Genomic DNA, 27,392 nt, shown 5'->3' with positions numbered 1-27,392 from the left:
TCAGACATGGAAAAATCCTAAAAGAGAGATTAATAGAGGAAATAATTGACTCAGTAACAAATGTGTAGAAGCGTCACAGTGACAGAAACCAGGAGTCTTTATAAAGGTTTGATTTAAAAAGGGAGAGAGAATATGAACATTGAAAAAGATGGACAGAAGATAGCAAATGTTCAAGACTCCTTGCAAGAGTGAGGCAGAAAGTTTCTAAGTTGCTTGATTACACCCAGCATATAATTATTTGAAGTTTTCTATTGAGAGTGAGAACATGTAATCCTTTTAACCAAACGTCTCTGCAGAACTATGTGTTATTAAGGAAGAGGATAATCAGTATTCAATATCAAAAGATGCATATATTTCTCGAAGAGGAGGAGCAACTGCAATTGCAGGCACTGGAAAGAGAAGCAAAAGAGCTTTTCCAACAACTACAAGACAGTCAAGTGAGAATGACCCAACATTTAGAAGGGATGAAAGACATGTACGGAGAGCTGTGGGAGACATGCTGCATGCCTGACTTGGAGCTGCTCCAGGTGAAGAGGGAGGGTCCATCCTCAGAGACAGGAAGCCTTTGCTGGACAGTGCTGCCAGGACATGCAAATATCACCTGCATATGTCACTGCTCTAAGCTAAGTGACACATGCTGTCTGACTTCCACCATTACATTTCTCCATTCACTTATTACTGCATACTTTGATAATCTTTGGGAAATTTTTGCCATTTTAGCTGATAACATATAACAAAGTTCTCTTCAATATAATTTGGAGTACTATCCACACAGAGAGATCATCCAAAATCATTAGAACTCTAGGCCAGGGGAAGGTTAGTAATATCCATTTACATGCCCTAGTTCCTCCTCACTCTGATCTCCCAGAGAGCAGTGATTTGCTGAAGACATTGAGGGGTTTCCCCTTGCCTGGGCAAGATTTCTCAAAGCTGCTCATCAGTGTCCATGTACTCTGTTTCTCATATGGTTCTCTGTTTTGTTTTAATAGTTGTCATATGGGGTCAGAGCTTTCCTTGGAAATAAGATTAGGAAATTAATGACACTGGAAACCTAGATATCTTTGCTTTACTCCACCATCTCTTGCTGAGCTCCTTTCTTCTTAATGCCCACTGATGAAGCTTTTTATTGTTTAGTTGAGGTTCTGTTATTAATGTAGTCTGAATGATTCCTTAGCAGGAAATAAAAAAGATATACATTATTAAAACACTAAAACAAAGAAACAAGAGTATGAGAAAAGATGCAGAAGGAAAAATCTCTCATAATTAACATTATCTTTTGTTTTTTTGCCGGATGTGGGAAATGTATCAGCAAGGTGAGTTTACACTAAAAACAAGGCTATTTGGGAAAAGTTTGTTCTCTTGTGAATGAAGGGGATGTATACATTTTGAGTACTAACATCGTTGTCAGGGGCTATTTCCAATTTTGTTTCAAAAGAGGGCCTGAGGTCTTCTTCTCTTTGGTCTGGAAAGTTTTCATCTTAAAATTTGTATGAATTAAAATATACATAAAAACAATTTGCCATTAGGAAGTTTGTTCTCCCATTTCATCCATCCTGACCAGCCATACCCCACAGATCTTAATACAAAATTACTCTGAGGAATCATAGAGGAGTCTTCTACTCTAGAGGGGTCAGAGGTTAAAAAAAAAAAAAAGACAGAAGGAGGAGAGAGATTCCCTAAGGATGGGCTGAGGAGGGATGTTTTGGTCCTAAAAGCCTCAGTGACCCGGGCCTGCTCCATCACCGTACACCCAGTTCTAGGAAGGACCTCAGGAAAATGGTTACCTCGGGACCCTCAGCAGCAGGGTTCTCAGGCTGGAGTTAGACTCTTTTGATTTGCACAAAAGATTAAAGCCTTTTGTCTCAGTGAACATTCTCTGTCAGACACTGACTAGCATTCGTGACAACTGCAGCCTGAGGTCCCAAAGCTTTTTGTCTGAGTTTTCTGCTCTCTGAAATATTCCCAAGATTTCTGCCTACCCTCAGGGGGTGTGATGGGCAGAGGGAGGCAATGACTTTTAATGATTTTAGAAGTTGTATAATGTCTGAGAATAATATATCTGGGGAAATTGGGTTTTTATGGAAGTAAAATTTAGAAAAAGTAACATCCTTATGGACCCTAGAGTGTGGAATAAAATGTACAACCAGTTAACCAAAACGGGCAGAATTCTGAGGAAACATCTTTTATGAAAATGTGATACCTTTGTATGACTGTGTGATTAACTCTGGGCCTGGAACAATAGCTGAGGCCATTTTTTTGCGGACTGATTTTGCACAGATGCAAAAGCCCCAGCCAGTGAACCCAGAGCTCACTTCATGGCACATTACTGGAGTCCTAGACATGCTCAACAACTTCAGAGGTAAGAGCCAGCTGCTTGGCAGTCCAGCCTCAAATTATTTCCTTATTGGGTCCCTTGGTTGAGGCTTTTCCCATTTAAGTTTTATTAGTTTTGACATGTAGGTAATACATACTTTTCCAAGACATGTGCATCTTCTCTACCTGCATAGTATTACAATGATCGAAACTCAATTTCCTGACTTACAGTTTGATGAAAATGTAAAGATACACACTTTATATGCAGAATAAGAGGACAAAGAATATTCAGATCATGTAGTTATGAAGACACTAGTTCTCATGGTGGCATCAGTATTTTGTGTTTATTCAATTTAATTCAATTTTGATGGCTTAGATTTGGCATAATGGTTTTTAATTGTTTCTATTCTATGTGCATTTACATGCATTCTACAAGTTACCACAAAATCAGAACATTTTGATCAACAAAGAAAATGACTAAAATATCCATAATCAGGACAATTCTAATGCCATCAGATACATCTCGTAACAAGTGAAAAGTGAGGGATCTGTGAACGAGACTTAACCCTGTTAGGCTCATTCTAGAGAGCAGGTCTAAGTAGCAGAGGGCAGGAACCCAGAGTAGATTGAATCAGGAGCTAAACAGATAATGTAAAGCCAGAGTATTCTTTTCAGAAACTTATAAATTTTACATGTGTTAATTTCTACCAAATTTTATATGTGTGAGACTATAAGAGGCATTACTTACATTCCAATAAATTCTCACATCAGCAAATTGATGTCTACCTGTTGATGATCTTAAAGACAAATAATACAAGAAGATTTTTCTATTGAAGAAAGAAAACATTTTAGATATGTCCTGAAACAAAATATGCAGAGACAGACATTAAATCATTACTTTGCCCAGTGAGATGGTCACGTTTTTTCTCTATTATTTAAGGAATAATACATAATTGTATGTGCTGTAGAGGTGTAATAACTTTTCATCTTCATGGATGCATGGGGCTGAACTCTCTTGCTTCCTTTTTTTGTATTTTCTGGAAGAAGAGCAAATGAAGTGAATAATTGGGCCACAGAGCCTCTGTCCCTTAGCACTCACTAATATAATTTTTTTCCTTGTCAGTGGATAATGCTCTGAGCACAGAAATGATTCCTTGCTATATAAGCCTTTCTGAGGATGTGAGATATGTGATATTTGGAGATGACCATCTCAGTGCTCCCATGGATCCCCAGAGAGTGGAGAGCTTTGCTGTGTGGGGAGCACAAGCATTCACCTCCCACAGGCATTTCTGGGAGGTGGATGTGACCCTCTCCTCCAACTGGATTCTGGGAGTCTGTAGAGATTTCAGGACTGCAGATGCCAATATCGTTATTGATTCTGATGAAACATTTTTTTTAAATTTCCTCAAAAAGGAGCAACCACTGTAGTCTCTCCACCACTCTCCACCTTTAATTCAGTATGTGCAAAGGCCTCTGGGTCGGGTTGGGGTGTTTCTGGATTATGATAATGGATCTGTGAGGTTTTTTGATGTTTCTAAAGGTTCTCTTATCTATGGTTTTCTTCCTTCCTCCTTCTCTTCCCCTCTGAGGCCTTTCTTTTGCTTTGGTTGTACATGAAAAGTTGGTTTCATGATGATTTATTGTGACGTCCCATATATGAGGCAAATAGTGTCCTAAGACCCTAAGTGTGAGAGCCTGTGAGCTCATTGTAACTTCATGGAATGTAATTACTTTATGGTTATAAATGGGATAACCACCTTGAATCTGTACATTTGTTAATTAAGTTATTTTAATTAATAAATTATTGTGGAATCTTTACTAGAACATCAATAATTTCTTTTGTACTAGTTTTTTTGAGATTAATTCACTTACCGTGCAAGTCATGTTCTAATGTATTTAATTCAGAGATTGTTAGTATATCACACTTGTGCAGGCATCAGAGCTCTCTACTGCCTGTGCACTTTTCACTTCCAGAAGAATCCCCATACACATTAACACTTATTCTCCATTCACCCTCCCCTATTCCTTGACAGCACTTAATCTACTTTTTATGTTTTTGCATTCAGGTAAATAAAATCATACAATGTAAGTTCTTTTTTAATCTGATTCCTTTTTCAGAGAGTATGTTTTCAGTTTGTACACACTGTAAATCATTTGTCTTAGTTGTATATTTGAACCAGCCTGGGGTAGAATAATGAAGTGGTGGATATCTTATCTTACAAAGAATAAAAAGCGTGCTTATTTTCTTTTTAAGTCTGAGCAAGTTAAGTTGACCTCACAGACTTTATTGTTTCTCAACATCCTAGTTATTAATCACATTTCAGCTCATACAACAGTTTTTCAGTGCCGGGTTGCTCTGCTATTACATCTTCTCTGAATATATTATATCAGATTATAATATTCAGAAAACTCTTGTACTTATTACTCGCAGATTGAAAATTCCAAGGGGGCAATGGCAGTATTTGTCTTCTTTGCTAATATATTACAATTATTCAATGCAATTTTTAGAATAGATCACACAGTAAATAAGATGAGTAAATGGATAAGTAGAGGAGTTAATATGTATAAATATTATTCTAACATTAAGAAACTTTTCCAAAATATAAGTAACAAAATAGGATAGAACATACTAATGAATATCTATCAAAAGATAAGAAATAAATTGATTTTCAGATTCATATCAAAGATAACACTATTATGTTAGGGTTTAAAATAATTGCAGCATAATTTTGCAGGGTTGATTTCAATTGTCTTAGGTTTTTTAATAGAAATAATCGAAAGAGGAAGCTTCCTATATAAGATGATGGGGAACAGGAACAGGACTTAGAATAATGGAGGCTGTCCTTATTTAAACTGACATATAAATTTAATTACTTACTAAGCATAAAGTGGTATAAACCTCCTTATGCAGTACAAAGAACAAACTTTGTTTACATTTTAAATAAGAATCCAGGTGATACAGAATGGAAAATTCTATAAAAGAATGTAATAGCTACGTCTCCTAGCGCACCGGCTTATGTGCTCTAACAAAGACCACGAATTTGAAATGATTCAGAAGGTGCATTTCTCTCACATGTTTGTACCAATATAGGAGTTGGTCAAGAAGAAGACTGACATCTTCAACAAGTGAATTTTACCTCTTTGTGCAGGAAACTTCCATTTATTGCCATGTCCCATGCAGCAGGAAAGCCAGAAGAAAAGTAGGAGGGACAAGAGTATTTGGCTGTGAAGAAATTACCAGGTGTTTCTCACAATGCTTTTATTCCTGTCCTATAGGTTCAAAATTAGGCAGATGGGACACTAAGTGGTAATGTATCTGGGAATGCTGTTTACACTCTAAACCATATTTATTCTTATCATTTGATTCAGAAAACAAATTAAATGACTGGCACAACTGAAATTCACCCAAGAGATTTGTTCAATGAAACAAAGCTGAACCTCAACCAAATAGATAAGCTGCTGCCTAAGGTTAGCACCAGTTGTTAGTGATTCAAGAGTGAGTAAACCCTGCTTTTTACCACTGTCGAGGTGTCCAGTGTCATCCTTTTTAGAGCCTGGCTAGTTGAGGGTTATGTGGCAAGAAACATCTTATTTATATTTTAGTCCCTTAAATGAACGATTTTGATAGGAATGATTCTCCAAATTTTGAAGATAATTATCAGAAAGATTCTCTTATTCCTTCACTGTATATCACGTAGACTATAATAAACTGTCTCTCTTCTGTCTCCACATATTTCATGCAGAACATTAGGAGTTAGCAGAGAGAAAGCTATCACCAGCTTCTTTTGGACTCGCTGCCTTTTTCCAAGTGATCTGAGATGATAAAATTATTCACCTCAGGGCTCCAACCCAGCACTCCTTTTTGATTTTCACCTATGTTTTGTGAGCTTTTCTGTTGATGCTAAAACTCTATGCAAAGCCTCATAATTTAATTACATTATTTGTTGTAGATTTCAAGGAAAAATTTATTCCTGACATTCTTCTAATTTAGCTCACATTCACTTTGGCAGGAAGACAGAATTAGCTACTTTACCATCACTTAGTATTTGACTCTGATTTTGGAAGATGAAAAAGTTTTTGTGTCTATTTACCATATTTTCTTAGCCATTTAACCAAGATAATCTTATTCTGTTGATTCTCCTAGAGATACTTAATTTATTTATTCTCTTCACCTGTCAGAATTTATGTTAGAATATCACCAAGACTTACTTACAATCGAAATAAGTCTAAGAGAGACCACTAAGAACATTGTCAATCATTAATACAGAAATCTTGAACTTCCTGAGATTTTTATCTCTCAAAGAAGTTATTTATGAATAGCCTGGTTATAGTTTCTTTTAATACAAGAATTTCACTCTTCGATAGTACAAAAAGTAAAAATTGATAAAGAGGATAACTTGGAAAAAATTAATCTAACAAAAGTGAGACACATTCTTGACTAGCACTTTATTTCTGTACTAAATTTAGGAGACATGTAAATGGCAGGTTTCCTAAGTGAAATAAGACAGACGCACAGACAAAAATACTTCATGGTCCCACTCATATTTGAAATCGATTTTTAAAAGTTCAATACATTAAAAACGGTGGTTACATTCATGGGAAGAAAATAGGTAAATGAAGGGTAACAGTGGTAAAGGTGCCATAATGTAGAATAAATGAATCTGATGTACAACCTGTAGGTATATTAGATAATCTTGTATTGTTTTTGGGAAATATTCTGAGAGACTAGATTTTTGGTGTTCTTATCATAAAAAAGAAGCACAGCTAAGTGGTATGATCGATTTGTTAATTTTCTTCATTATAGTAATCATTTCCTTATGCACATGTATCTCAAAACGGCATATTGTGCACCTTGAAAATATAAAATAAAACAAATTAAAACAGAAAGATAATTTTGTTCTTGCATCTAAGCTGAAAATAAGTGAAGACTGGGTCAGTAATAACAACGCTTTGCTGAATTAAGAGAATTCTAATAAAATGTTCTTAGTTGGGAAGCTATCTGTATTAAATAAAATTGATCTAAAGCTGGTTACAGGGGCCATACATATAATCCCAGTGCTGTGGGAGGCCATGGCAGAAAAATCACTGGAGGCCAGGAGTTTGAGATAAGCCTGTGCAACATAGTAAGACCTTATCTCTACCAGAAAATAAACAGAAAATTAGCCTTGAGTGTTGATGCGCACCTGTTGTCCCAGCTTCTCAGGAGGCTGAGTTGGGAGGATTGCTTGAGTCCAGGAGTATAAAACTGCTGTGAGTTCTGATTGCGCCCATTGCACTCCAGCCTGATGACAGAGCAGAACTTGTCTCAAAAACAGCAACTAATTATTATTTGTAGCCATTTTACCTGAAAGGTATATTCTTTCTTCTACAATAAATCCGCTATAGTCTAGGCCAGCTATATCAGGTAGAGCTTGTCTCTAGTGCTTATATCTATAAACAAGTAGACAATTATAAGGAGGCTCTAAGCAAAACAGATTTTTTCTCATTTGGGACTTGAGGTCTTAATTCTTTAGACTATTTTCTGTCCATAGTGGATATCACCCTAAACTTAATTTGTCCAAACACCTCAATAACTGAATTTTACAAAACAATATAGTTCATAAGAGTCAATACGTTCTTTGCCTTAAAAGTCTCCAGGCATTGAAGGATAACTACATTGGAAACTCAGGCCTTCTACTGCATTACTGAAGGAGCACATTTGAGACTCACAGCATGGTTGCAGGAGTCTGTTAACAGGTCTGGACAATGAGTAATGTCAGTCTAGATAATTCTGAGGAAGGCTTTCTGCCTTGTTATAAGGAGGATAATCACTGGAGACTCTAGACAAGTTCCCGGTCATCATTCCAGCATTTAGTTGCTGTTTTTGCAATCCCAGCACTTTTGGGAGGCCTATGCAGCTGATCACTTGAGGTCAAGAGTTCAAGACTGGCCTGTTCAACATGGTAAAACGTTTGTCTCTACTTAAAAGTACAAAATTAGCAGGGCGGCGGGGGGCGGGGAATATGCATTAGAAGGGAAGGAGAACATACGTAACATGCCATTGGAAGGTGAAATTCCTAATATTGAGAATATTGTGAGAACTATGTTTAATTCTCAGTATAGAAAGATGTACCCTTTGAATGACATTAAAAATTCACGAGAAGAGTGAAGAATAATAGGTTAAAAATGTCACATAAAGTAACAACAGTCTCAAACAAAGTGTTCTAAAGGTTAAAGTACGTATATGAGGTAGACGGAGAGAATAAAGATAATAGTTTAAATTAATTAGACTTTATTATGTGAAAGAACTTTCTAAAATTCTTTCTAATATTGAGATATAAATGACAATAATTAAGTATACAAAAAATAAAAGCATTAAAATAGTGAAACATTTAAAAAAGGGTAAAGTTTGAAAATTATTTAATTTTTAATCTCAAAATCAGAAAGTGATTTTATCAATGTCCTAAAAAATTAAAATAAAAAACAAACAATAATGTAAGAATGAGGTTCCGCCGGGCTGGGGCGGAGCTAGGGCTTCCCTGGGGACACAGAAGCAAGAAGCAGGGACCTTGGCGCCCACCAGGCTTCCGGCCAGAGCCTCGCCGCCACCCACGCCTCCCCCCACCCCGCCCACGCCTCCGGCGCCTGTGTGGTGCTGCTGGCTGAGACCCAGCCGCAGGGTGCGGGGCGCGCTGCATGACCCGCCACCGCTGTCCCACTCCTAGGAACACAGGTCTAGGAGGACCGCGCTGACTACAAAGAGTTCCAGGACTTCTCACTGTCTGCCCAACCCGCAAGCATCGCCTGGGACGATTCCTTTCTACCCTTTCCAGGACCAGGAGGAGCCACGGCGTCCAGGGCGTGGAGAGCGTCTGGAGGAAGGGCGTCCTGGAGCAGTGGGGCTGCCTGCAGAACTCTGGTGTTGCGGGCGCTGAGCTTTGAGAAGGCACAGGAAGACTGACCACAATGGCTAGACTGGCCTTAATGTCTCCTGCTACCACAGCTTTGTGGATATACCGTGGTGCCTTAGCTGAGTGCCCCCCAATTGACGTCAACTGGCAGGGCAAGGAAGGGAACGCAACCCTAATCATAGCTGCACAGGCATGAGCTGCCCCTGGCCCCATGGGCACAGTTTGCCTTAGACACTGGCTCTCAGCCTTGCCTTCCTGGCTCAGCATCACTGGACTGGTTCATGTGAGCTTTAACACAGATCTGGTGGAAACCACAGACTGCCAGCCCTGCCCCTGGAGTCTTTCTTTGAATAGGCCTGGGGGTGGGGCCCAAGAAATGAGCAGAAGAACAGGTTTCCTGGTGAGGCTGATGCCACGGCCCCAGGGATCTGACGTTGAGGACGGAGGGCTTTGAGGTTTTCATGGCTGATGATGGCCAGGAACCTTCCAGTAGGCATTGAAGACAGCAGAGTCCCCAGACCCCCAGGAAAGATGTCATCAGAGGGACCAGAGGCATCACGCAATTAAAGTGAAAATGAAGAAAGGAGCTGAGGATCTGTTTCATGACTTTCCTGCGCTGTTTTACTAAAGAGGCTGTCGGCCCAGTCAGGGCACGCTATCACCACCAACTACTTGTTGAACTATGTTCCTGGTCTTGACCTTGAAGGATCATGCACGCGGTGGAAAGCCGCCATGCAGGGTCGAACCCATCGCTCGGAGCCCTGAGCCTAGCAGGGGCAGGTGTCCACGCGAGGGCCCCCGCCGTGGGATGTCGCCAGAGGTGTGCCACTTAAACGTCTGCCTCATGCAGAGGCTCCTGGAGGCCCCTGCCAGGAGCGGTTGGGGGAAAATTACCAGCTTGAGTTGCCTCCGCTCCAAGGGCACCAAGCCTGCAGAGGCTCAGGGACTGCGATTCTGTCCGCGCTGACGCGCGCTCCGTGCGTGGCCGGAGGACCGGGGCGCCCTGACCACATGTCAGGATGACCACCAGCCTCTAACAGCCCCGCCGTGGCCATCGCTGCCAGACTTGTGCCCCGAGTGCTCCCTGTGCGTGGGAAGAGGCGGGTGGCGATGCAGGAAATCCTGGCGGCTCAGGAAATTCTGGCGGCGCGGCCGGGGATGGGGAGGCAGGCGCAGGAGGCCGGTGAAGCCGAGGGCACAGAGCAGCACAAGCGGCCCTGACAGTGGCCGCGGGCTCCTGGGAGGGGCTCCCAAGAGCCGGCCTCCCACCTGCCCTGCTGCCGGGGTCCTGGGGCTCTGCCGACCCCGCCCGGCGGAAGGCCAGCCTCCGCCCCTGAGCGCCTGCGGGCGGAGCAGCTTGAGGTCGGGCATGGGTGGCCTGGGGTCCGCCTCAGCAAGGCGCCGCGCCCACCTTCCAGCCCCAGAGGCCGCGCGAAGGGCAGCACCAAGGTCATGGCCACCTGCGGATACCCAAGTGGCCTTACAAGGTGGCCAAGGAGGAGAAACCGGAGGCTGAGGACGCGAGAAGAAGCACCAGGCCAAGGTGCAGTAGAAGCGCCCCGCCGCCCTGGAAGAAGAGGACGTGAGATCCGCGGGCGCTTGACACGGGGTTCGAGGAAGGGTGAGGCGGCGGGGCTGGGCACCATGGCGGCTACGGGGACCACCAGGCGGCGGGCGTTCCACGCTGTCTTTCTAGATGCTCCCAAGGAAGGGGCTGGGGAGCCACATGATCGCCTGACACAGCCCACCCTAGCCATCCAGTACACGTAGTGGGGCATGTTGCCTAAAAGGCTCCATTTAGAAACCTCAATTACGATTTGTTTAAAGTCAATTTTATGAGGCCGGGCGTGGTGGCTCATGCCTGTAATCCCAGCACTTTGGGAGCCGAGGCGGCGGGATCACCTGAGGTTGGGAGCTGAGAGTAGCCTGACCAACATGGAGAAACCCCGTCTCTACAAAAATACAAAATTAGCCGAGCATGGTGGCACATGCTGTAATCCAGCTACTGGAGAGGCTGAGGCAGGAGAATCGCTTGAACGCGGAGGCAGAGGTGGCAGGGAGCAGATCGCGCCATTGCACTCAGGCCTGGGCAACAAGAGCCAAACTCCGTCTCAATCAAAAAAACCTCAATTTATTAAAGGTATTTTCTGCGTAATTTTGTATTTTTAATTGTTATCCATTTGCCAGTTTTACAAGTGACAGGGCCCTTGTATCCAAGGCAGTTTTTAATACACTTGCCTGAAGACTTTCATTTAAATACTGTTTCTAGCAATAAATGTTTATGATATCTGTAGGAGTTTTACACAGAAATCATGGGATTCTCTCCTTTTGGCTGTTTGTTTTGGTCTTTTCTTCTCATTGTGGGTGCACGTGCACCATGGATGTTTTCATTAGTTAGATTAAGTAATGCCAGATATTTCTATTGATGGAGGGATTGACTTCATTCAGCCACATGATCAAGTGAGAAAGACATAGCATATTTTATTGTATCTTTTTAAAAAGTATTATCCATAAAGTCATAAATTGGGGAAAAACATTATCGTAAAATTATAAAACAATGCAGAGATAAGCATGTATGTATTGCTAGAATTAAACTCATTTTAATCAAGGAGTTTTAGGTAAACTGGATACAAAATCTTTAACATATTAAAAATAGATATGAGGAAAACGTGTCATTTGATAAAATGCGGGAAATGTAATAAATGATTACCAGAAATACAAAATTAAGCCATATATGCTCTTAAGTAAATCGAATCCAGACATCCTTAAATGTAAAAAAAGGATGCAACAAGAGTAAGGAGCCCAGAACGATGCAAATTTAGGGAATGGGGGGAGGTGATGTTTAGAACAAGCAAAGAGAATACAATGGGAAGCAACTTATTTAGGCAAATTCTCCTGGAGTGGACCAGGAAGCCCTCCTTCCAGACTCAGTTCCAAAGAGTCCCTTATGTGGGTATTTCTTTATTTTTCCTTTGAGGACTGCACTTGGTGTTTAGTTCAACCTCATGGGACCTCAATGGAATTTCCAAGACTTGGGGCCTTGGCATTGTGGCACCTTCCTGCCACACGTACATAATTCACAGCATTACCAAGTCACCACGAGCTCCACGCTCACCCTGTCAGCCCAGCACCCCAGCCAGGCAGTGTCACATGGTCTCCCAGGCTGCCTTTCCAAGCCGCTATCCCTGCTGCGAAAGTTCTCAAGGCACTGGTCCGGGAAGCTGAGCCCTGGGCCTGTCCTAAAGCTCCACAGGTGACTGCACTGCAGCCCGCATGAGAGCTGCAGCTCTAACACAGGGATTTTGAGAGGCCTCAGTCGCCTTTAAGTGGCACTTCCAGGACACCCATCCTGAGCTCTCACAAATGGCTCCCACTTCCCAAGGATGTCCTATTGTCATTGGAACAGCCAGTGTCAGGCAGCTTCTGCTCGGGCTGATGTGGCATCTGACCCTTGGTGGGTTGCCAGGACATTCCTTCCCGTTTCCTCCATGGGAAGTTGGCACTGGGAATGGTATGGAGCCCCCACGTCTACCCTAAGCCTTAGGTGTCTGCTGCTTCCAGGTCAAAAATGGACATTTCTGGTCCTGATCAGCCACCACCACGCTGTAACCGATGCTCATAGTCTCCAGGGATGTGTAGAACAGCAATGGCAGGACAGCAAACAACTGGCGATTTCTCCAGTTCCCACGCTGTTCCAGAGTGGACATGTTGGATCCCTGTCCCCAGTGTGTTCCAGCCTTACCCAGGTGCACAGGGTACCCTGGGGCTAGCACAGGGCTTGTCAAGTAATGCTCCTGGTGTCCACAAAACAGCTCCAGAGATACCTGCATTTTGAAAAGCCTGCCAAGCCAGCAAGTATGGGGCAGGACCCAGATTTCTTTGGCAAATCTGAAGGTGAGCTGGCCACTTGCCTGGTGAGTAGAAGCTGCCTTTACTGGCCAGTGTATGCAACTTGAGAGAAAATGACAGCTTCATGGGGGCTTTGGTGGGACTGGGAAGCCTGACCTCCCAGGGAGCTTTGGTATGGCCCAGTGGAAAGACTGGATTTTGAAAACCACCAGGCCCAACTGAAAGAAGGGTCATCCCTGATTGGATCCCAGACTCTCCCTGGTCTCTCTGGACTCGTTCTAGAAGTGACTTGCCTATGGGCAGCCCTTCCCTTTGGCCCATGAGGCAGGTCCAGGTAGCTTCTGCAGCTGTGTGCCTGGCTACTGGCCCAGCACTTCTCATCTTTGCCATGTGGAAGCAGATTTGCTAGTAGAGGAATTTTCCAAGTCAAAGGAAGTGTCGCCAAGCCTCTTTCCTCGACCTGTGGCGAGCCCATGCTCTTGGTTTCTTATCCTTTTTGGAGTGGGCAGCAGAGGGGACAAGCAGGCCTCCAGCCAGGCTCAGGGAGTTTGGGAGGGCAGGGAGAAAAGTCTAGATGATGAGGAACTGGAGCCACCTTGAGGGGGGTGTCCTGGGTCAGTGTCGGGTGATCAGTTGAGCCAGTTTATATTTAAGCAACATTATTATGTTCAATTATTTTGGGTAAGGGATTCCTCAGGGGAGGTGTGGTCATCTGGTCCCAGAGGTGGAGTGAAATGCTCACTCATCTTCCTGAGCCATTTGGAAGCCCTTTCCTCTAGCTCTAGCTACTGGTGGCATAGGCTCCTCGGTCTCAGATGGTGCACAGGGCTGGGGGGTGCAGGCTTTTTGTCACTTACCCCCTCAGCACTATTGGGCATCGGGCATTCAGAGGTCTCACAGTGGCCTCCCTAAAAGCCTGGTGTCCTAGGAGAACATTTATTATTTTTGTCTATTTTTGTTTCTTTGAACTGCTGCATTCACTCACTGAGGGCTTGCCCTCCCTGTAACCCTCATGTTGTTCAGGAAGGAGGGGACTGATGAGCATGGGCCCCCTTCTCCTCTCGTGTCAGTTGCCACCACACTGTCCCCCTGGCTTTATCACCACGTTCTCCCACCCCTGTTACCTCATCTCTTCTTCCTCATTCACACTTCCTTCCTTTGCCTGTTTTCTTCTCCCAGTTGGTTAAGTTCTTTATGATCTCAGGCACCACCTATCCTGAGGTCTACCAAGGACAGAAAAGCAGGGGCCTCTGTGAGGCAATGTGGTGTTATCATGGTGGGACCTCCAGGCCCCCAGAGCGAGTGAACAGCAGGCCTGCCAGCATCTGTGCTGATGGCTAAGAATTCCTCCACCGCCGTGCCCCTCCCACCCCCTCCTCCTTGCACAGAAGGGAGACCAGGTTTGCTCTCCTGCAATGACAGCCCAGCCCCTGCTGTGCACAGGGATGGGGCTCAGGGTCCCTCCCGGCACCCTGATGTTAATTAACTGTAGATAGTGAATTTCAAGTTGACATCTACCTTCTCAGGGATTTCTATATAAATATAGTTAGAGGAAAATCTAAAGTCTATTTTACTACTTTTTAGTGTTTGTGAAAATTAAGCTTAAAGTGGACAGAATAAATATTTCTCAGACAATGTCGATGCTACTGATTACAAGTGAGATGGCTGGAGCTCGCCCCTTGGTGGAGAATTTTTTGGTGATTGGAGATTGGGGACTCTGGCAACAGAAATGGCTTTACGGTGGGTGTGAGTCACTTCTGTCCCTCGGAGAGCCTCTTGTGGATTTGAAAGCATGTATGAACACCAGTGAAATCCACCTCCGTGTACACTGAGGCAGCTGATGAGAACACAAATGAGCCGGTCCTAGCACTTCCCTCCAGAACCGGTCACTCCCCGTCTAACTTAGAGCATGTGAATTAAGAGTGACAATTTTTCTACTTGCTTCTGTGAATAAAGTGTTCTACAGTCAGCCAGCACTAAACTCACTAGAAAGGAGGAGGGAAGAGCGTGGAGCCAATCATCTAGAATTACCTCATTATGCAGAGGCTGTCCCTTGGCTGCCCTTGGGAAAAGCAGTGTGAAACATCATGTGCCTCTTTCTTTTCAAGCTCCTCCTCACAGTCTCCTGGCAACACTAGAGACCTCAAAACTATGGAGATCAGAATTTCAATAGCTTTGTCATCTCAGCATTGACCACTCCTGAGACCCGAGCTTCCTCCTGGGAGCAGGAGACGGAGTTCGTGATGTTCGTTGGAAAATACGATTTATGAATGCAGGAGGGCTGTGCTGGGCCCCTCTGCCTGCTTCTCTCCCTGCTGTCAGCAGTGACCAGGTCTCCGGTGTGGAGGCGAGTCTGTTGTGGGTGAAACAGAAGCCCCTGGGGTAAGGCCAGACCCCAGGCCTGAAAAAGATGCAAAGCCTGCTGTTTCATGCAGCCCACCGGCAAGAGGACTACATCCCCTGCAGTCTCGCCATCCACACTACGTGATACGGGAAGGCTGTCTCTTCGCCCTTACCCTGCAGACCCAAGCCTGCCTTGAGGAGTGAGTACAGCCCTGAGGTGTGCCTTGCATTACTCTTTCCCCAGGTGTGCCCGGAGACTCAAGCTTGCTCATTTCTGTCCTGACACATCTCGCTGGTCCTGTGGTGGTCAGAGTCCTCCTGTTCTGTGTCAACTCCTAGACATCATTAGTCTTCCACGTGATAAAGTATGAGTACTTTTCTCTTTTACAGTATTTGGGGAAATTCTAACAGACTCCCCAGGGATATGCGCTGGTCCCGCTGGCTCCCGTGGTAGGTAATTCTATGGATTCTGCACCTGGCAGCCAGCACTTTCCCTTGGAAGCCCCTGGGGTTCCTGTTTCTGTGGTCCTGGTCCTTGGTTTATACCCCAGTACATTTTGACTGGGACCTGCCTAGAACTGCCTGGAGGGCCGTGGTCTAGGGAAGGACAGGTGGAACCCTGACCACAACATATCCTTCTAAAACAACAAAGTCACATTGATGACACGACTGCAGTGGGGTGAATGCCATCAAAGTGGGCATGCTGGGAGCCGCCAAGGGCTTACAGCAAAAACAGTTCTTCCCAAGGCGCCCTTTGCATCTTCTCCTCCTCGCCTCTCAGTGCATTTGGAACTTGCTTATGCGTTGGAATGACAAATCAACTGCTCGTTTCTGTGCCCCTGCACTCACAGCTTCCTTCATTAACAGGAAAAAGAAAAACACACACTACCTGAAATGATTTTACTAATTTTTGAGTGACTCAGTGGAAAGTCAGTGTTGCATACACAATTTCCTCATGCTGAGCCAGTTTGAAATAAGACTTGATAAAAGACACAGCCCTCAGTAGCAGGCGGTGCCACTGTGGACAGTGTACACTATGGTGTGAGGGTATGCACAGGTGAGCGTAAGTGTGTTTACTCATCCACACAGATAAACCAAAAGGACATCGGGCTTCATGCTGGCAAAGGTTATGATGCTGCTGTAGCTTGTTATGGGCCCTGGGCAGTGTCAGATGGGAAATGCTTTGATGGCATGTTGTTCAATGTGTATAATGGGGTCTCCTATGGCCCAAGGACCCACTATGAGCACTCCCCCTCTGTGGTGGAGAACACGGCTGGAGTCATCACAGCCCTGGTCTTTATTGAAAGGCAGTGTTGACCCAGAAGGCTCGTGTAGAACCCATTTGGCCAGGTCTGGATCATCTCTCTCCATATGACCTGCCTTGGTTGCACAGAGGGACCCAGACCCAAAAGGCCCAGAATCAAGAGGAAACTGAATGACATTTACCATTACACCAGCTTTCATTTATTTTTTCCATTTGACCATAAGGACTGTATTACTATGTATGCTTATATATGCTATTTACAGTCTGTTCCCTTTTATATGATGAAAGATTAATAAAAAACAAAAAATTGCCTGCAGTAAAACCATGCCTGAGGCCAAGAGTGGTGGCTCATGCCTGTAATCCCAGCACTTTGGGAGGCCAAGACGGCAGATCACCTGATGTAAGGAGTTGAAGACCAGCCGGGACAACATGGCGAAACCCCAACTCCACAAAGTACAAAAAAAAAAAAAAAATTAGCTGGGCATGATAGTGAGTGCCTGTTATTCCAGCTACTTGGGTGGCTGAGACAGGAGAATCGCTTGAACCTGGGAGGTGGAGGTTGCAGTGAGCCGAGATTGCACCATTGCCCTCCAGCATGGATGAAAGGGAGAGAGAGGGAGGGAGGGAGGGAGAGAGAGGGGGAGGAGAGAGAGAGAGAAAGAGAAAGAAAGAAAGAAAGAAAGAAAGAAAAGAAAGAAGAAAGAAAGAAAGAAAGAAAGAAAGAAAGAAAGAAAGAAAGAAAGAAGAGAAAGAAAGAAAAAGAGCAAGCCATGCTGAAGGGCACTGTGTGGTCATCACTTCAGCAGGTTGACACTCACCTGGAGGTCATGAAATCTGTCCATTAGGCCAGTGATGGGTTGAGCACTGAGCTCTGAGCTCACACATTGGGGCATGTGCCGCTGCTCTGACTCACTCCTTTAAAGAGGAAAATACAATTGAGCTTTCTAATACCAAATATTTCATCACAGGATTTAAAAACAAATAATCATTCAAGGGAAATTCGTCTTTAAAACCCTTTCCTGATGTAGCACTGCGAAATTATAGGGATTACGAACTTGAGCCACTGAGCCTAGACTGACTGATGTATTCCACCAATAAGCTATGTACATAAACTCATGTCTTCCCACTTCTCAGAACCATGAAATCAATCATTCCTCCCTTTCTTTCCTTTATTTTTATTGTTTCTTAACAATACTAGAAGCCAAATTCATCCTTTTCTTAAACCACTTTTATTCCTTATATGACTTCCTAAAACACCCAAAAAAAGGTTATTATCCACCATTTCTTCAATATACACCCTTTGATATCAGACAACCTACATGAGAGTCATTGGAATTTATGGTGATTCACAGATAATTTTTTGCAGTATTATGTTTTTAAATTAGTCTTTAGTACCAAACCTCCTACTCCATAGCCTGACCACTCTCTCTGAGCAGTAATCAATGCTGCATTGTACTCTCAGGATTGGAAGCCATGAGAAAAAATCTTCCTCAAATCGTAACCAAGATGTTTTCCACTCAAGTGGTAAGTGGACACATTTGTAGCATGTCTGTCTGAGGCTGAATCTGAGGGAAAAGGCCCAATACTTACGCAGGGAGGGGAACATCACACACTGGGGCCTGTTGGGGGTGGGGTCCAGGGGAGGGATATCACTGGGATAACTACCTAATGTAGATGATGGGTTGATGGTTGCAGCAAACCACCATGGCGCGTGTATACCTATGTAACAAACCTGAATGTTGCGCACATGTACCCCAGAACTTAAAGTATAATAATAAAACAGTTTTATGTCTTAATGTTGATGTTAAATTATCATAAATTAAATTATAATATATGCATTTGAAAAATTAGGCAAAACATCAAATTTATTTATTTCAAACTTATTCTATACATTAAAATATTTAATATATATATATAAAATACTCTTCTGCATGAAAAATGCTTATAGGTTCTCTCTTTGATTTCAATGCTTCCTGTATCTTATCCTGGTTAATTTTTAAGTTTCCTAACCATTACCTTCCAAAATATTATTCAATATTCTAACTTCTAGTATCAATTAATGGAGTTCACAATTTATCTGAATAAAACACTGTAATATAACATTTGTGTGTTTCAATTCTTTTCTTAAACTTCTCTTTGAGATTCATTGATTTGTTGCATTTTGGTGTTATCTCTGTTTTGTAAAATTCTTTTGTATGATGAGATCACAATTTATTTAGCAATTCTACTGTTGATGAATATTTATTTTGTCTCCAATTTGGAGCTACTATAAAAATTGTTGTAATTATCAACATTGTGTTTATCTTGAAATACACATAGGCAGTCTGTGGAATATATTTTAGAATTAGAATATCTAGCCCATAAGGAATGCTCATAGTCAGTTTGCCAAAAAGTATCTCAGTTTACATACCTCCAGCCGTGAATAACTTTCACTGATTCTTTATCTTTCACAACACACAATACTATGTGTCTTTAAATTTTGCAAATTTTTATGGAAGCCTGTAGTTCAACTTATGGATGAAATTTTATTATTCTGAGGACTAATAAAAGTAATCCCATTTTCATATTTGTCCAGATATTTATGCCTCCAATTTTATGAAGTACCTGTTCAAATATTTTCCCAATTTTACACTGGGTTGATTTTCTTTTATTTATTACATTCATTAATCACATGTATTGTATTTTATTGTGTATATGTTGGGATAAATATTTTTCTCCACTCTTGGTTTGTGTTTTAATTCTTGAATGGTATATTTTGAAACACAGACATCATCATTTTTGATATAAACTAACTTTTTCTTCTTAATTGTTACTTTTTTGTCCTGGTCAGGAAATCTTTCTGTATGAGAATATTTTATTGTGTTCCCTTCACCTTCAGAACATGAATCCATGTGGAAATGCACTGTATATGGTTTGAGGTAGGGGTCAGTATTCAGTTATGTCCATTTGAATATTTAATTGATTCAGCATTGTCCTGATCCCCTTGGAAATTTCACTGTAGAACAGCACTCTAATAATGCATGAGCATTTGAATATAAGATGAGATTTACAAGGACAAGCACAGCATAGGAGGTCAAATAAGATTACCTCAAAGTATACGTTCATAAATTAAACACATGGATAAGTAGAATATTGTTAGATGAAGGGAAAGAAAATATTTCCAGGTTACCATTGGGTCTTTTTACACCAAGGTTTTTCATGAAGTCCAAGATCTCTACTTTCTTCCATTGGTTTTAACTTCATTTAGACAACTCTCTTACCTATTATTTCACTTTGTGACATTCAGAAATAATTAAAAACCAGAGAATATATTCTATGCCATACATCATGGGTAATGATTTTCCAAAAATGATTAAAAAAGGAAACAATACACATGGTTTTTGTGTTTTCACCATATTTAATGAAACACTATAAATGAGTTTTGATGACATTAGAATGCAACTAAAGACATTAAATATAACTGATTTGTCCTGTTTGATGAGGTGCAAAAAAGATGGCTTTCTGGGATAAACAGGTTCCCAGAGCATATAGACACGTTTCTGACTTTTCTCTGGTCAGAAGTGACTACAGCAAAAGATGGGCCTGAGAGGAGGTGAGAAGGAGCAATTAGGGATGGTGTATATCAGGGAACTTTGATCAACGTCAACAAAGCTCATGGTTCTACCTTCACAATCCAGGAATAATCCTACTGTGCTGGTAGGTCTTGGAACATATTGCACCACAAATGGGGAGGTGGTAAAGAGACTGCAGTGAGTGTCCTCCTTAACACATCCAAGAAGAAAGAGTCCCTCCTCTCCATCTATCTTGTCATTCTGTCTCTTCTCTTTCCAATAATTGTTACAGACTCCAAAAGCCCAATTCCAAGAGTCCCGCACGTGAACCTCCCAATAATATTTGCCAGATGTGAAAGCCTGAGCCCCCCATACAAGAAAACATTCGGATGTTGCAGTGATATCGGGATCATCTTGAGGGTCACATCCAACATTCACGCTTCTCACATCTCCACACAGGAAGATATGACTATTGGCTCTTCCATGCTGCAGAGTAAAATCAACTGCAAAAATAATTTTAAAAAAGCATGGATACATGTAATTATTAGAAATTAGAATTCTTGAGAGAAAAGTTGTTCTACCAAGAATTTACTTTACCAAGAAATTTGAAGTTACAAGGACAGGAGAATTGTGACTAAAACATTTAATAAAGTATAAGGATGATTAATATTCTCTATAGGAAGAACAAAACCCTAAAAATAGACATTGAAAATTTATTGAAAACTTAAAAATTGAGAGTTCAATATAAGACCAGCCTGTTTTAATCCAATCTCCAATGTAAACGTGAAATATTATATGCCTTGAATGCCCTTTAGCTATCAAGGTCATTATTATTAAGATATTTCTTGTTCTTAAATACTAGTGATATAATTTTGGCAAGAATGGGAAGATTTTAGCTTACTCAAGCACTGCTCTAGATAACTGGATACAAGTCCATACGTTCAAATTATAAGTGGTAACTTAAGGCAGATTTTTGCAAAATCTTTTACCAGTCACTCTGCGGACATCCCTGCTAGCTCTAGACTGAAACTGAATTTTAGATTTTACTCGTAGCTCTTCATGTTGTAACTAAACTGAAATTATCACTTCTATTTTTACTTCCTATTTACATAATAATTTCTTCTTTCTTTTTACATGCTAAGTCAACATTTTACATTATATCAATAATATATATTTATTATAAGAAAATACAAATACTCCATCAAACTTCAGTGAACTCCATTCCCCAACGAAATGTGTTTAACAATTCAAATGAAATACGGTAATGTAAAATTTTTACGTCAGCTTGGATTATTAAGCTTCCTTCTGAGCATTGTTCCATTTATTGAATTTTTTATTTCTTATGTCATTCCATTTACCCAATATATAACTCTATACATGTGAGCCCAGAACATATTTGTTTTTCACTACGTTTTACTCTTCATGTTATAAATTGGAATATAAATAGAAACACAGATATAAAAGGGTTGCATAGCCATATGGTTCACTTCCTGCTGAAATGAAATAAAGATTTGGCGAAGGGTAAAGTATTACCCTCATGATTCTAACAAGAAGTAATACACTGTGGGAATTCTGCCAATGGGCTGACACTTACCTCTGAATCCATTGAGCCTGTCCAGCAGTCCAGTGATGGGCCCCGCACTGAGCTCTGGATTCACAGGCTCAGACACTTGCAGCAGCAGAGACTCACACCTGCAACGAGAAAGACACAGTTACCACATCTACAGCCAAAAAAATACATAAAAATCACTACTTTTATTTAAAAGATGTTTCATGAGAATCCCTTTAACCCACACATTTGCTAATTCCAAAATTATCATTTTCTTTTTCGAATTCATTCTTATTCACAGTTCCTGATTTTCAAGCACGATGGAAAAGTCCATCTGAGCGAGAATTCATTCGAATCTTTCTTTGTATTGCTCCAAATTAGTAAGGATCATTAGTCTTAATACTAACAGAATATTCAAAAATGAAATTCTGGGTTCCAGACCTCGCCAGAAATTCCTGAAATCATTGTCTGGAAAAGTGGGATTACTTTTAAGACTGCTGCATCTGTTGCTTCCTTCTCAAGGCCGGGGTGTTGAAACTTGCTCCAGGCAGGGAGATCTGCCTTTTATAGTTGAGGTTCTCTGGAGGCCTACACGGTTCAAACATTCCGAATAGTTTGTTCATCTATTTTTCAGAATTATATATTTAAATATAAACTGGAAATCATCAACACTTTTCACTGCTAAAATACTTTCCCCTTTTCTCTCTGGCTTCCCCTGGCTGACTTTGTAGCCATGTAGTAAATGTAATATTTTCTCTTTCAAATATGAAGGCTTTTGAGGAATAAACATGAAATTAGGAATAGAGATGCTCACTTCCTTTATTTTTCTTTCATTTATTTATTTTTGGTTTTCTTTCTTATTTATTTATTTATTTACTTATTTATTTATTTTTGGTTTTGCAGAACTTTCATTGAACTGCTTAAGAAAATCACTGTGTATGGCAACAAAATAGATGTCTACCTGGGGTGGGGGATGGAGAAAGTACAACCAGCACAAGGCAGTATCACTATCTGAATCAATTATACCTTCAATATCAAAGTTCCTGCTTGATATTTGTGGAAACTGAAAGCATCTGCTAAAATCTAGGTATGCACTCACCTGTGTAATATGTCTCCAGAAGCCTGTAAAAAAAAAAAAAAAAAAAGAAAGGCTTAGTGCTATCCACAAGATAAATCTTCCACTAAGTTCAGTGTGAGATTTGGAGACAGTTTCTGAAGATATAATTTTCCTACAACGTTCCCTCCTGGAAAGCATTTTCTATTTCTTTTCTCATGAAAATCCCAGTCTATCATATGTCATGAATTAATGTCCTCATAAAGTCTAAGTCTTGAAGACGTTCTTTTTACAAGTGAAGGGAGAGGAGGCCCACAGAGTCTATGCTCTGCGGTAACCATAAAGAAGCTACTCAGTCATCTTCCCTCAGCCCTGTTACCAAAATGAGTGGACCCCAAAATAATATTAGTGTGATCCTAGATTCCCCAACTTCTCCATCATGCCATGTCTCCAAATTAGCCTAAATGCCAATGAATCACTTCTCATTTTATCCGCTTTCAAAAATCCTAGATACATCACTGACTTTTGATGGGAAATATTTCTTGGGGCTGTCTGTTACCTTGGCCATTCTACAAAGTTTTGTTGCTGGTGGATAAAGTAGGAGGGATCTTCGGCCTGGTAGAATCACTAGGAGAGGCTATACCCTCCCAACCAAGTAGCATTAGTTATCGAATAGTATTTTTGGAAACAAATCATGGAAGTAAAGGGGGAGACGGATTTCAGGAGAGAGGAAAAATACCCATGCATGTGAATGTTCAACATCATGATACCCCATGGTCAGTCCGTACCTGGAGTAGCTCCACATCTGCTTTATGGCACATTTGCTTCAGATCCTCATACATTCCTCTTAAAAGCTCCCTCAAATGTTCCATTCTGGCTTTGCTTTCATTGAGTTGCTGAAAAATGTCCTCGCCTTCCTTTCGCAGCCTCTCCAAGTGATGTTGCTCTTCTTCATGGAGAAATGCAGGCATCTTCTGATATTCAGCTCTGATTGCTTCTATCCTTAAACTCACATAATCCTGCAGTGACAATTAGTCAAAATAGAAATGTTTTATCCATCTTCTCTTGAATTTCACTGATTCCTCTTAGCATTCTGAATACCCAATATTTTAATCCTCAATATTGTCAATTCTCAGATTCCACAAAATTTTACTTCTTTCCTTTTTTTTTCTGTACTAGTATCAACATAGTTGTTTCTGCCCAGTTCCATTCACTTGATTAATGATAAAATGTTTTCTAAGATAGGTATATAAAAATGGATTTCTCTCTTCCACACCACATTTATAGAAAGAAAACACAGCTCTTGCATAAGAATCAAACTATCGAGTTATATTGACTAGGTAAGAAACCATTATTTCTATTTTGGAGAATTGGGGCAAGTTATGTAAAACCATTATATGAGAAATGATGACATGACCACAGACTAGCATTGTCAACTCAATGCATTTCACCCAGCATAACATATTCTAATAAGGTTTCATTTATTCTCTTCCAAACTCACCCTAATCGGCAACATGGACTTCTTTGTGCTTCCTCAAACCCCCAAATAAATGCAAATTAAATATTACTGCCCATGTTGTTTTCTGTACCTAGAATTATTTTCATATATATATACATATTTCTCATATATGTACTCATATATATATTTCTCAAATGTAGGTATATATCGATATATGAGGAATATATATGTGTATCTGTGTGTGTGTGTATATATATTCCTCATATATATCCATATATATATATACACCCAGATACACATATATATTCATATATTTATGAGGAAGAGGAAGGCAAACAGGAGGATATATATATTTCCTCCTGATCAAGATTTTGTTTCAGTGTGAATTTTTCCATGAGCCTTTTTCCTGACCACCCTATTTAAAACTCAAACCCTCATCCCCAGTCCCTGGCCTCTGTGCTCCTTTTCTACTTTCCTGCTGGATTATTCTCCAAAGACACTACTACACTCTAACACATCATGTACTTCACATATCTGCATGGTGACCATTTGTTTTTCTCATTTCCATTGCAAGATTTGTGTGTTTTCTTCTTTACTCCTTAATTTTCTAAGTTGATATTTGACAAGACTAAGTACTCATAAAATATCTTTCAATTAATATTAGAATAAATTAATGAATTAATATTCAATATCATACCCTCAATATAAACATCCACAAAGAGAAAATCATTTCTAGAATTCTTCTCAAGTCCTTAGAGTTCTCCTTATATTAAATACTAGTTCCCATATTTCTCACATATTTATGTCTTCATCAAGACACAAGTCTACATTTCTCACCACTTTTCCCATTATGTGTTATGACTTATTCAATATTAATTAGTTCTGATATTTCATTTCATGCATTCCCTAAGTTTGTGCGCTTGCTCCTTCCGCCTGAAATTTAGCTCACATTTAAATATACTTGCCCACCAAGATTCAAATTCATACTGACTCAGCCTTAGAAAGGTCACCTGAAATTTCCACGACTGATAAATAACTCTCGTGTCCACAATTTATCCAGGCAGCCCATTGGGAACAGTGTGAAATAGCCCAGTTTCTTGTATTTGTTGGGGTATTACTACAGGTTTGTATGGAAACAGATGAGCATGCTTGGATAACATCTGTGGTCTGATTAGAAATCTTACCGAAGAGTCACACTAACTTACATAAATATTAGCGAGTTTTTTCTCAAGTGTTTTATCCTTGTTTATTGAATTCCAGAAACATTATGGGTTGAGATCAAGTTCCTATTTTAAGAGTCACCCATTTGTTCACTATAAGTTCCTGGAGAAGGTAGAGTAATACGGTACTAACCTTCCAGCATCTGGTTCTGGTGGTTTCCATGCTCAGTTTTCTGTGATTTTCACAAGCTTTTTCCCACAAACACTGCATTTTTTTAGGAGCTCCTCCTGCAAAAGAGCCATGAATTGAAGCACAAGTGAAGACAATAAAGTATCATTCACACTCTGATATACGAAGGACCCAAAATGAGAGACAAATTCGCCCACAGAAAATAGAGTTTGCTTTGTTTCTCCTCATGTTTGTCAAATCTGAGAGGTGTGAAGTCAAGGAAGCTCATAACAGACATGCTTAAGGGGACACAGAGATGACATCATCCAATCACCAAGGAAATAGACTTACAAGAATTTCATGTGTTCTATAGAGAAATAGATCTTCAGAGGCATCACTTACCCGGTGTTCCTCAGCAGCCCGCTCAATGGGACAGTGTGTGTGATTCCGGTGCTCCTGAGAGTTACTGGAGCACAGCAAACAGAGCAGGCTCTTGTCCACTTCACAGAACATCCTCTTTGTCTCTCCGTGCGTCCCACATATTTGCTCCTCAGAGCTAAGGAATTGCCGGAGACTGGCTTTTCTGGCGATGGAAGCCATCTTCTTCAAAGAAATGTCAGTTTTGAGGTTTCTCTGCCGTGTTGTCTTCTTGCATTTAGAACACTGAGCAAGAACTGCGATGTCTTGCCAGTGGAGATAGAAACAGGGCCGGCAAAAGCTGTGCCCACAGTCTATGGTGACTGGGTCTATGAAGTAGTTCATGCAGATGGGACAGGTGAGTTCCCTCTGGAAGACTTGCAAGATTCCAGAATTCATGTTTCTGAAGAAGAAAGAGCAGCATGTCATTTTGGGGTCGGGTTGGTGAAGATCTGTGAACCTGTGGTGATATGTGATAGCTATATTTTCTTCTTGACAGTGCTCATTAAAGCAGAACAAACTATTTCCTCTGTAACAAAAATGAAAAATGCATACACAAAGAGAGTCTTTAGGCTTTATAGCCGACACTACTGACTAGATGACTCACAACCTCTTCTACTCCTAGTTCCTGCCCATAGCATAATGCAAATCTGTTCAAAAACCTATTCCCTGGATGTCGATATGGAACTCGGGTTTTAATCTTAAGTGGTCTAGAATAAAACATGGTTGTCCCTATTTCTCTTTCAAATAACTATTGAATGAATATGGGAGAGGAGTAGAAAACCTACATTGGGGCCGGGCGCGATGGCTCACGCTTGTAATGCCAGCACTTTGGGAGGCCGAGGCGGGCGGATCACGAGGTCAGGAGATCGAGACCACGGTGAAACCCCGTCTCTATTAAAAATGCAAAAAAATATTAGCCGGGCGTGGTGGCGGGCGCCTGTAGTCCCAGCTACTCGGAGAGGCTGAGGCAGGAGAATGGCGTGAACCCGGGATGTGGAGCTTGCAGTGAGCTGAGATCACGCCACTGCACTCCAGCCTGGGCGACAGAGCAAGACTCTGTCTCAAAAAAAAAAAAAAAGAAAACCTCCCTTGGGTAACAAAACATGAGAAGATGGTCAGAGAGCTCTATGACATATTTTTAGAGAGAGGGACCCAGAAGCTGGCTGTTTAACAAAAACAACCCCACAACAAACAAACCGACCAGATAAACAAAAAGACAGCAATTAAACCAGTCTAGGATCACTAGGAGATAAAAGAAATAATGAAAAATATTGGGTTTATTTTTCTTATGGCTTAAATTAACTTCTTCTTTGGGCCACTCAAACTATGAACCGACATTTAGTCAGTTTTTTAAAAACTGAAATATATATA

The 27,392-nt window shown here is 41.2% G+C and overlaps 1 protein-coding gene and 1 pseudogene across 1 annotated transcript; one reads left to right on the top strand and one right to left on the bottom strand.

Moving 5' to 3' along the window:
* The first annotated feature begins 244 nt into the window (after nucleotides 1-244).
* Nucleotides 245-3,930, top strand: LOC115833767 (annotated as a pseudogene).
* A 16,283-nt stretch (nucleotides 3,931-20,213) lies between these two features.
* LOC115833768 (tripartite motif-containing protein 51-like) lies at nucleotides 20,214-26,417 on the bottom strand. The gene is made up of 6 exons (XM_030808591.1): nucleotides 26,000-26,417; nucleotides 25,626-25,717; nucleotides 23,602-23,832; nucleotides 22,859-22,881; nucleotides 21,805-21,902; nucleotides 20,214-20,713 (listed from the first exon to the last, which is right to left on the bottom strand). The coding sequence occupies exons 1-6, from the start codon at nucleotides 26,415-26,417 to the stop codon at nucleotides 20,214-20,216; spliced, it is 1,362 nt and encodes a 453-aa protein (XP_030664451.1).
* Between the last annotated feature and the right edge of the window lie 975 nt (nucleotides 26,418-27,392).

The sequence above is a fragment of the Nomascus leucogenys genome, unplaced genomic scaffold, assembly GCF_006542625.1.
Source record: "Nomascus leucogenys isolate Asia unplaced genomic scaffold, Asia_NLE_v1 001614F_30075_qpd_obj, whole genome shotgun sequence".
NCBI lineage: Eukaryota > Metazoa > Chordata > Mammalia > Primates > Hylobatidae > Nomascus > Nomascus leucogenys.
This window is presented reverse-complemented; position numbering and strand designations above follow the sequence as displayed.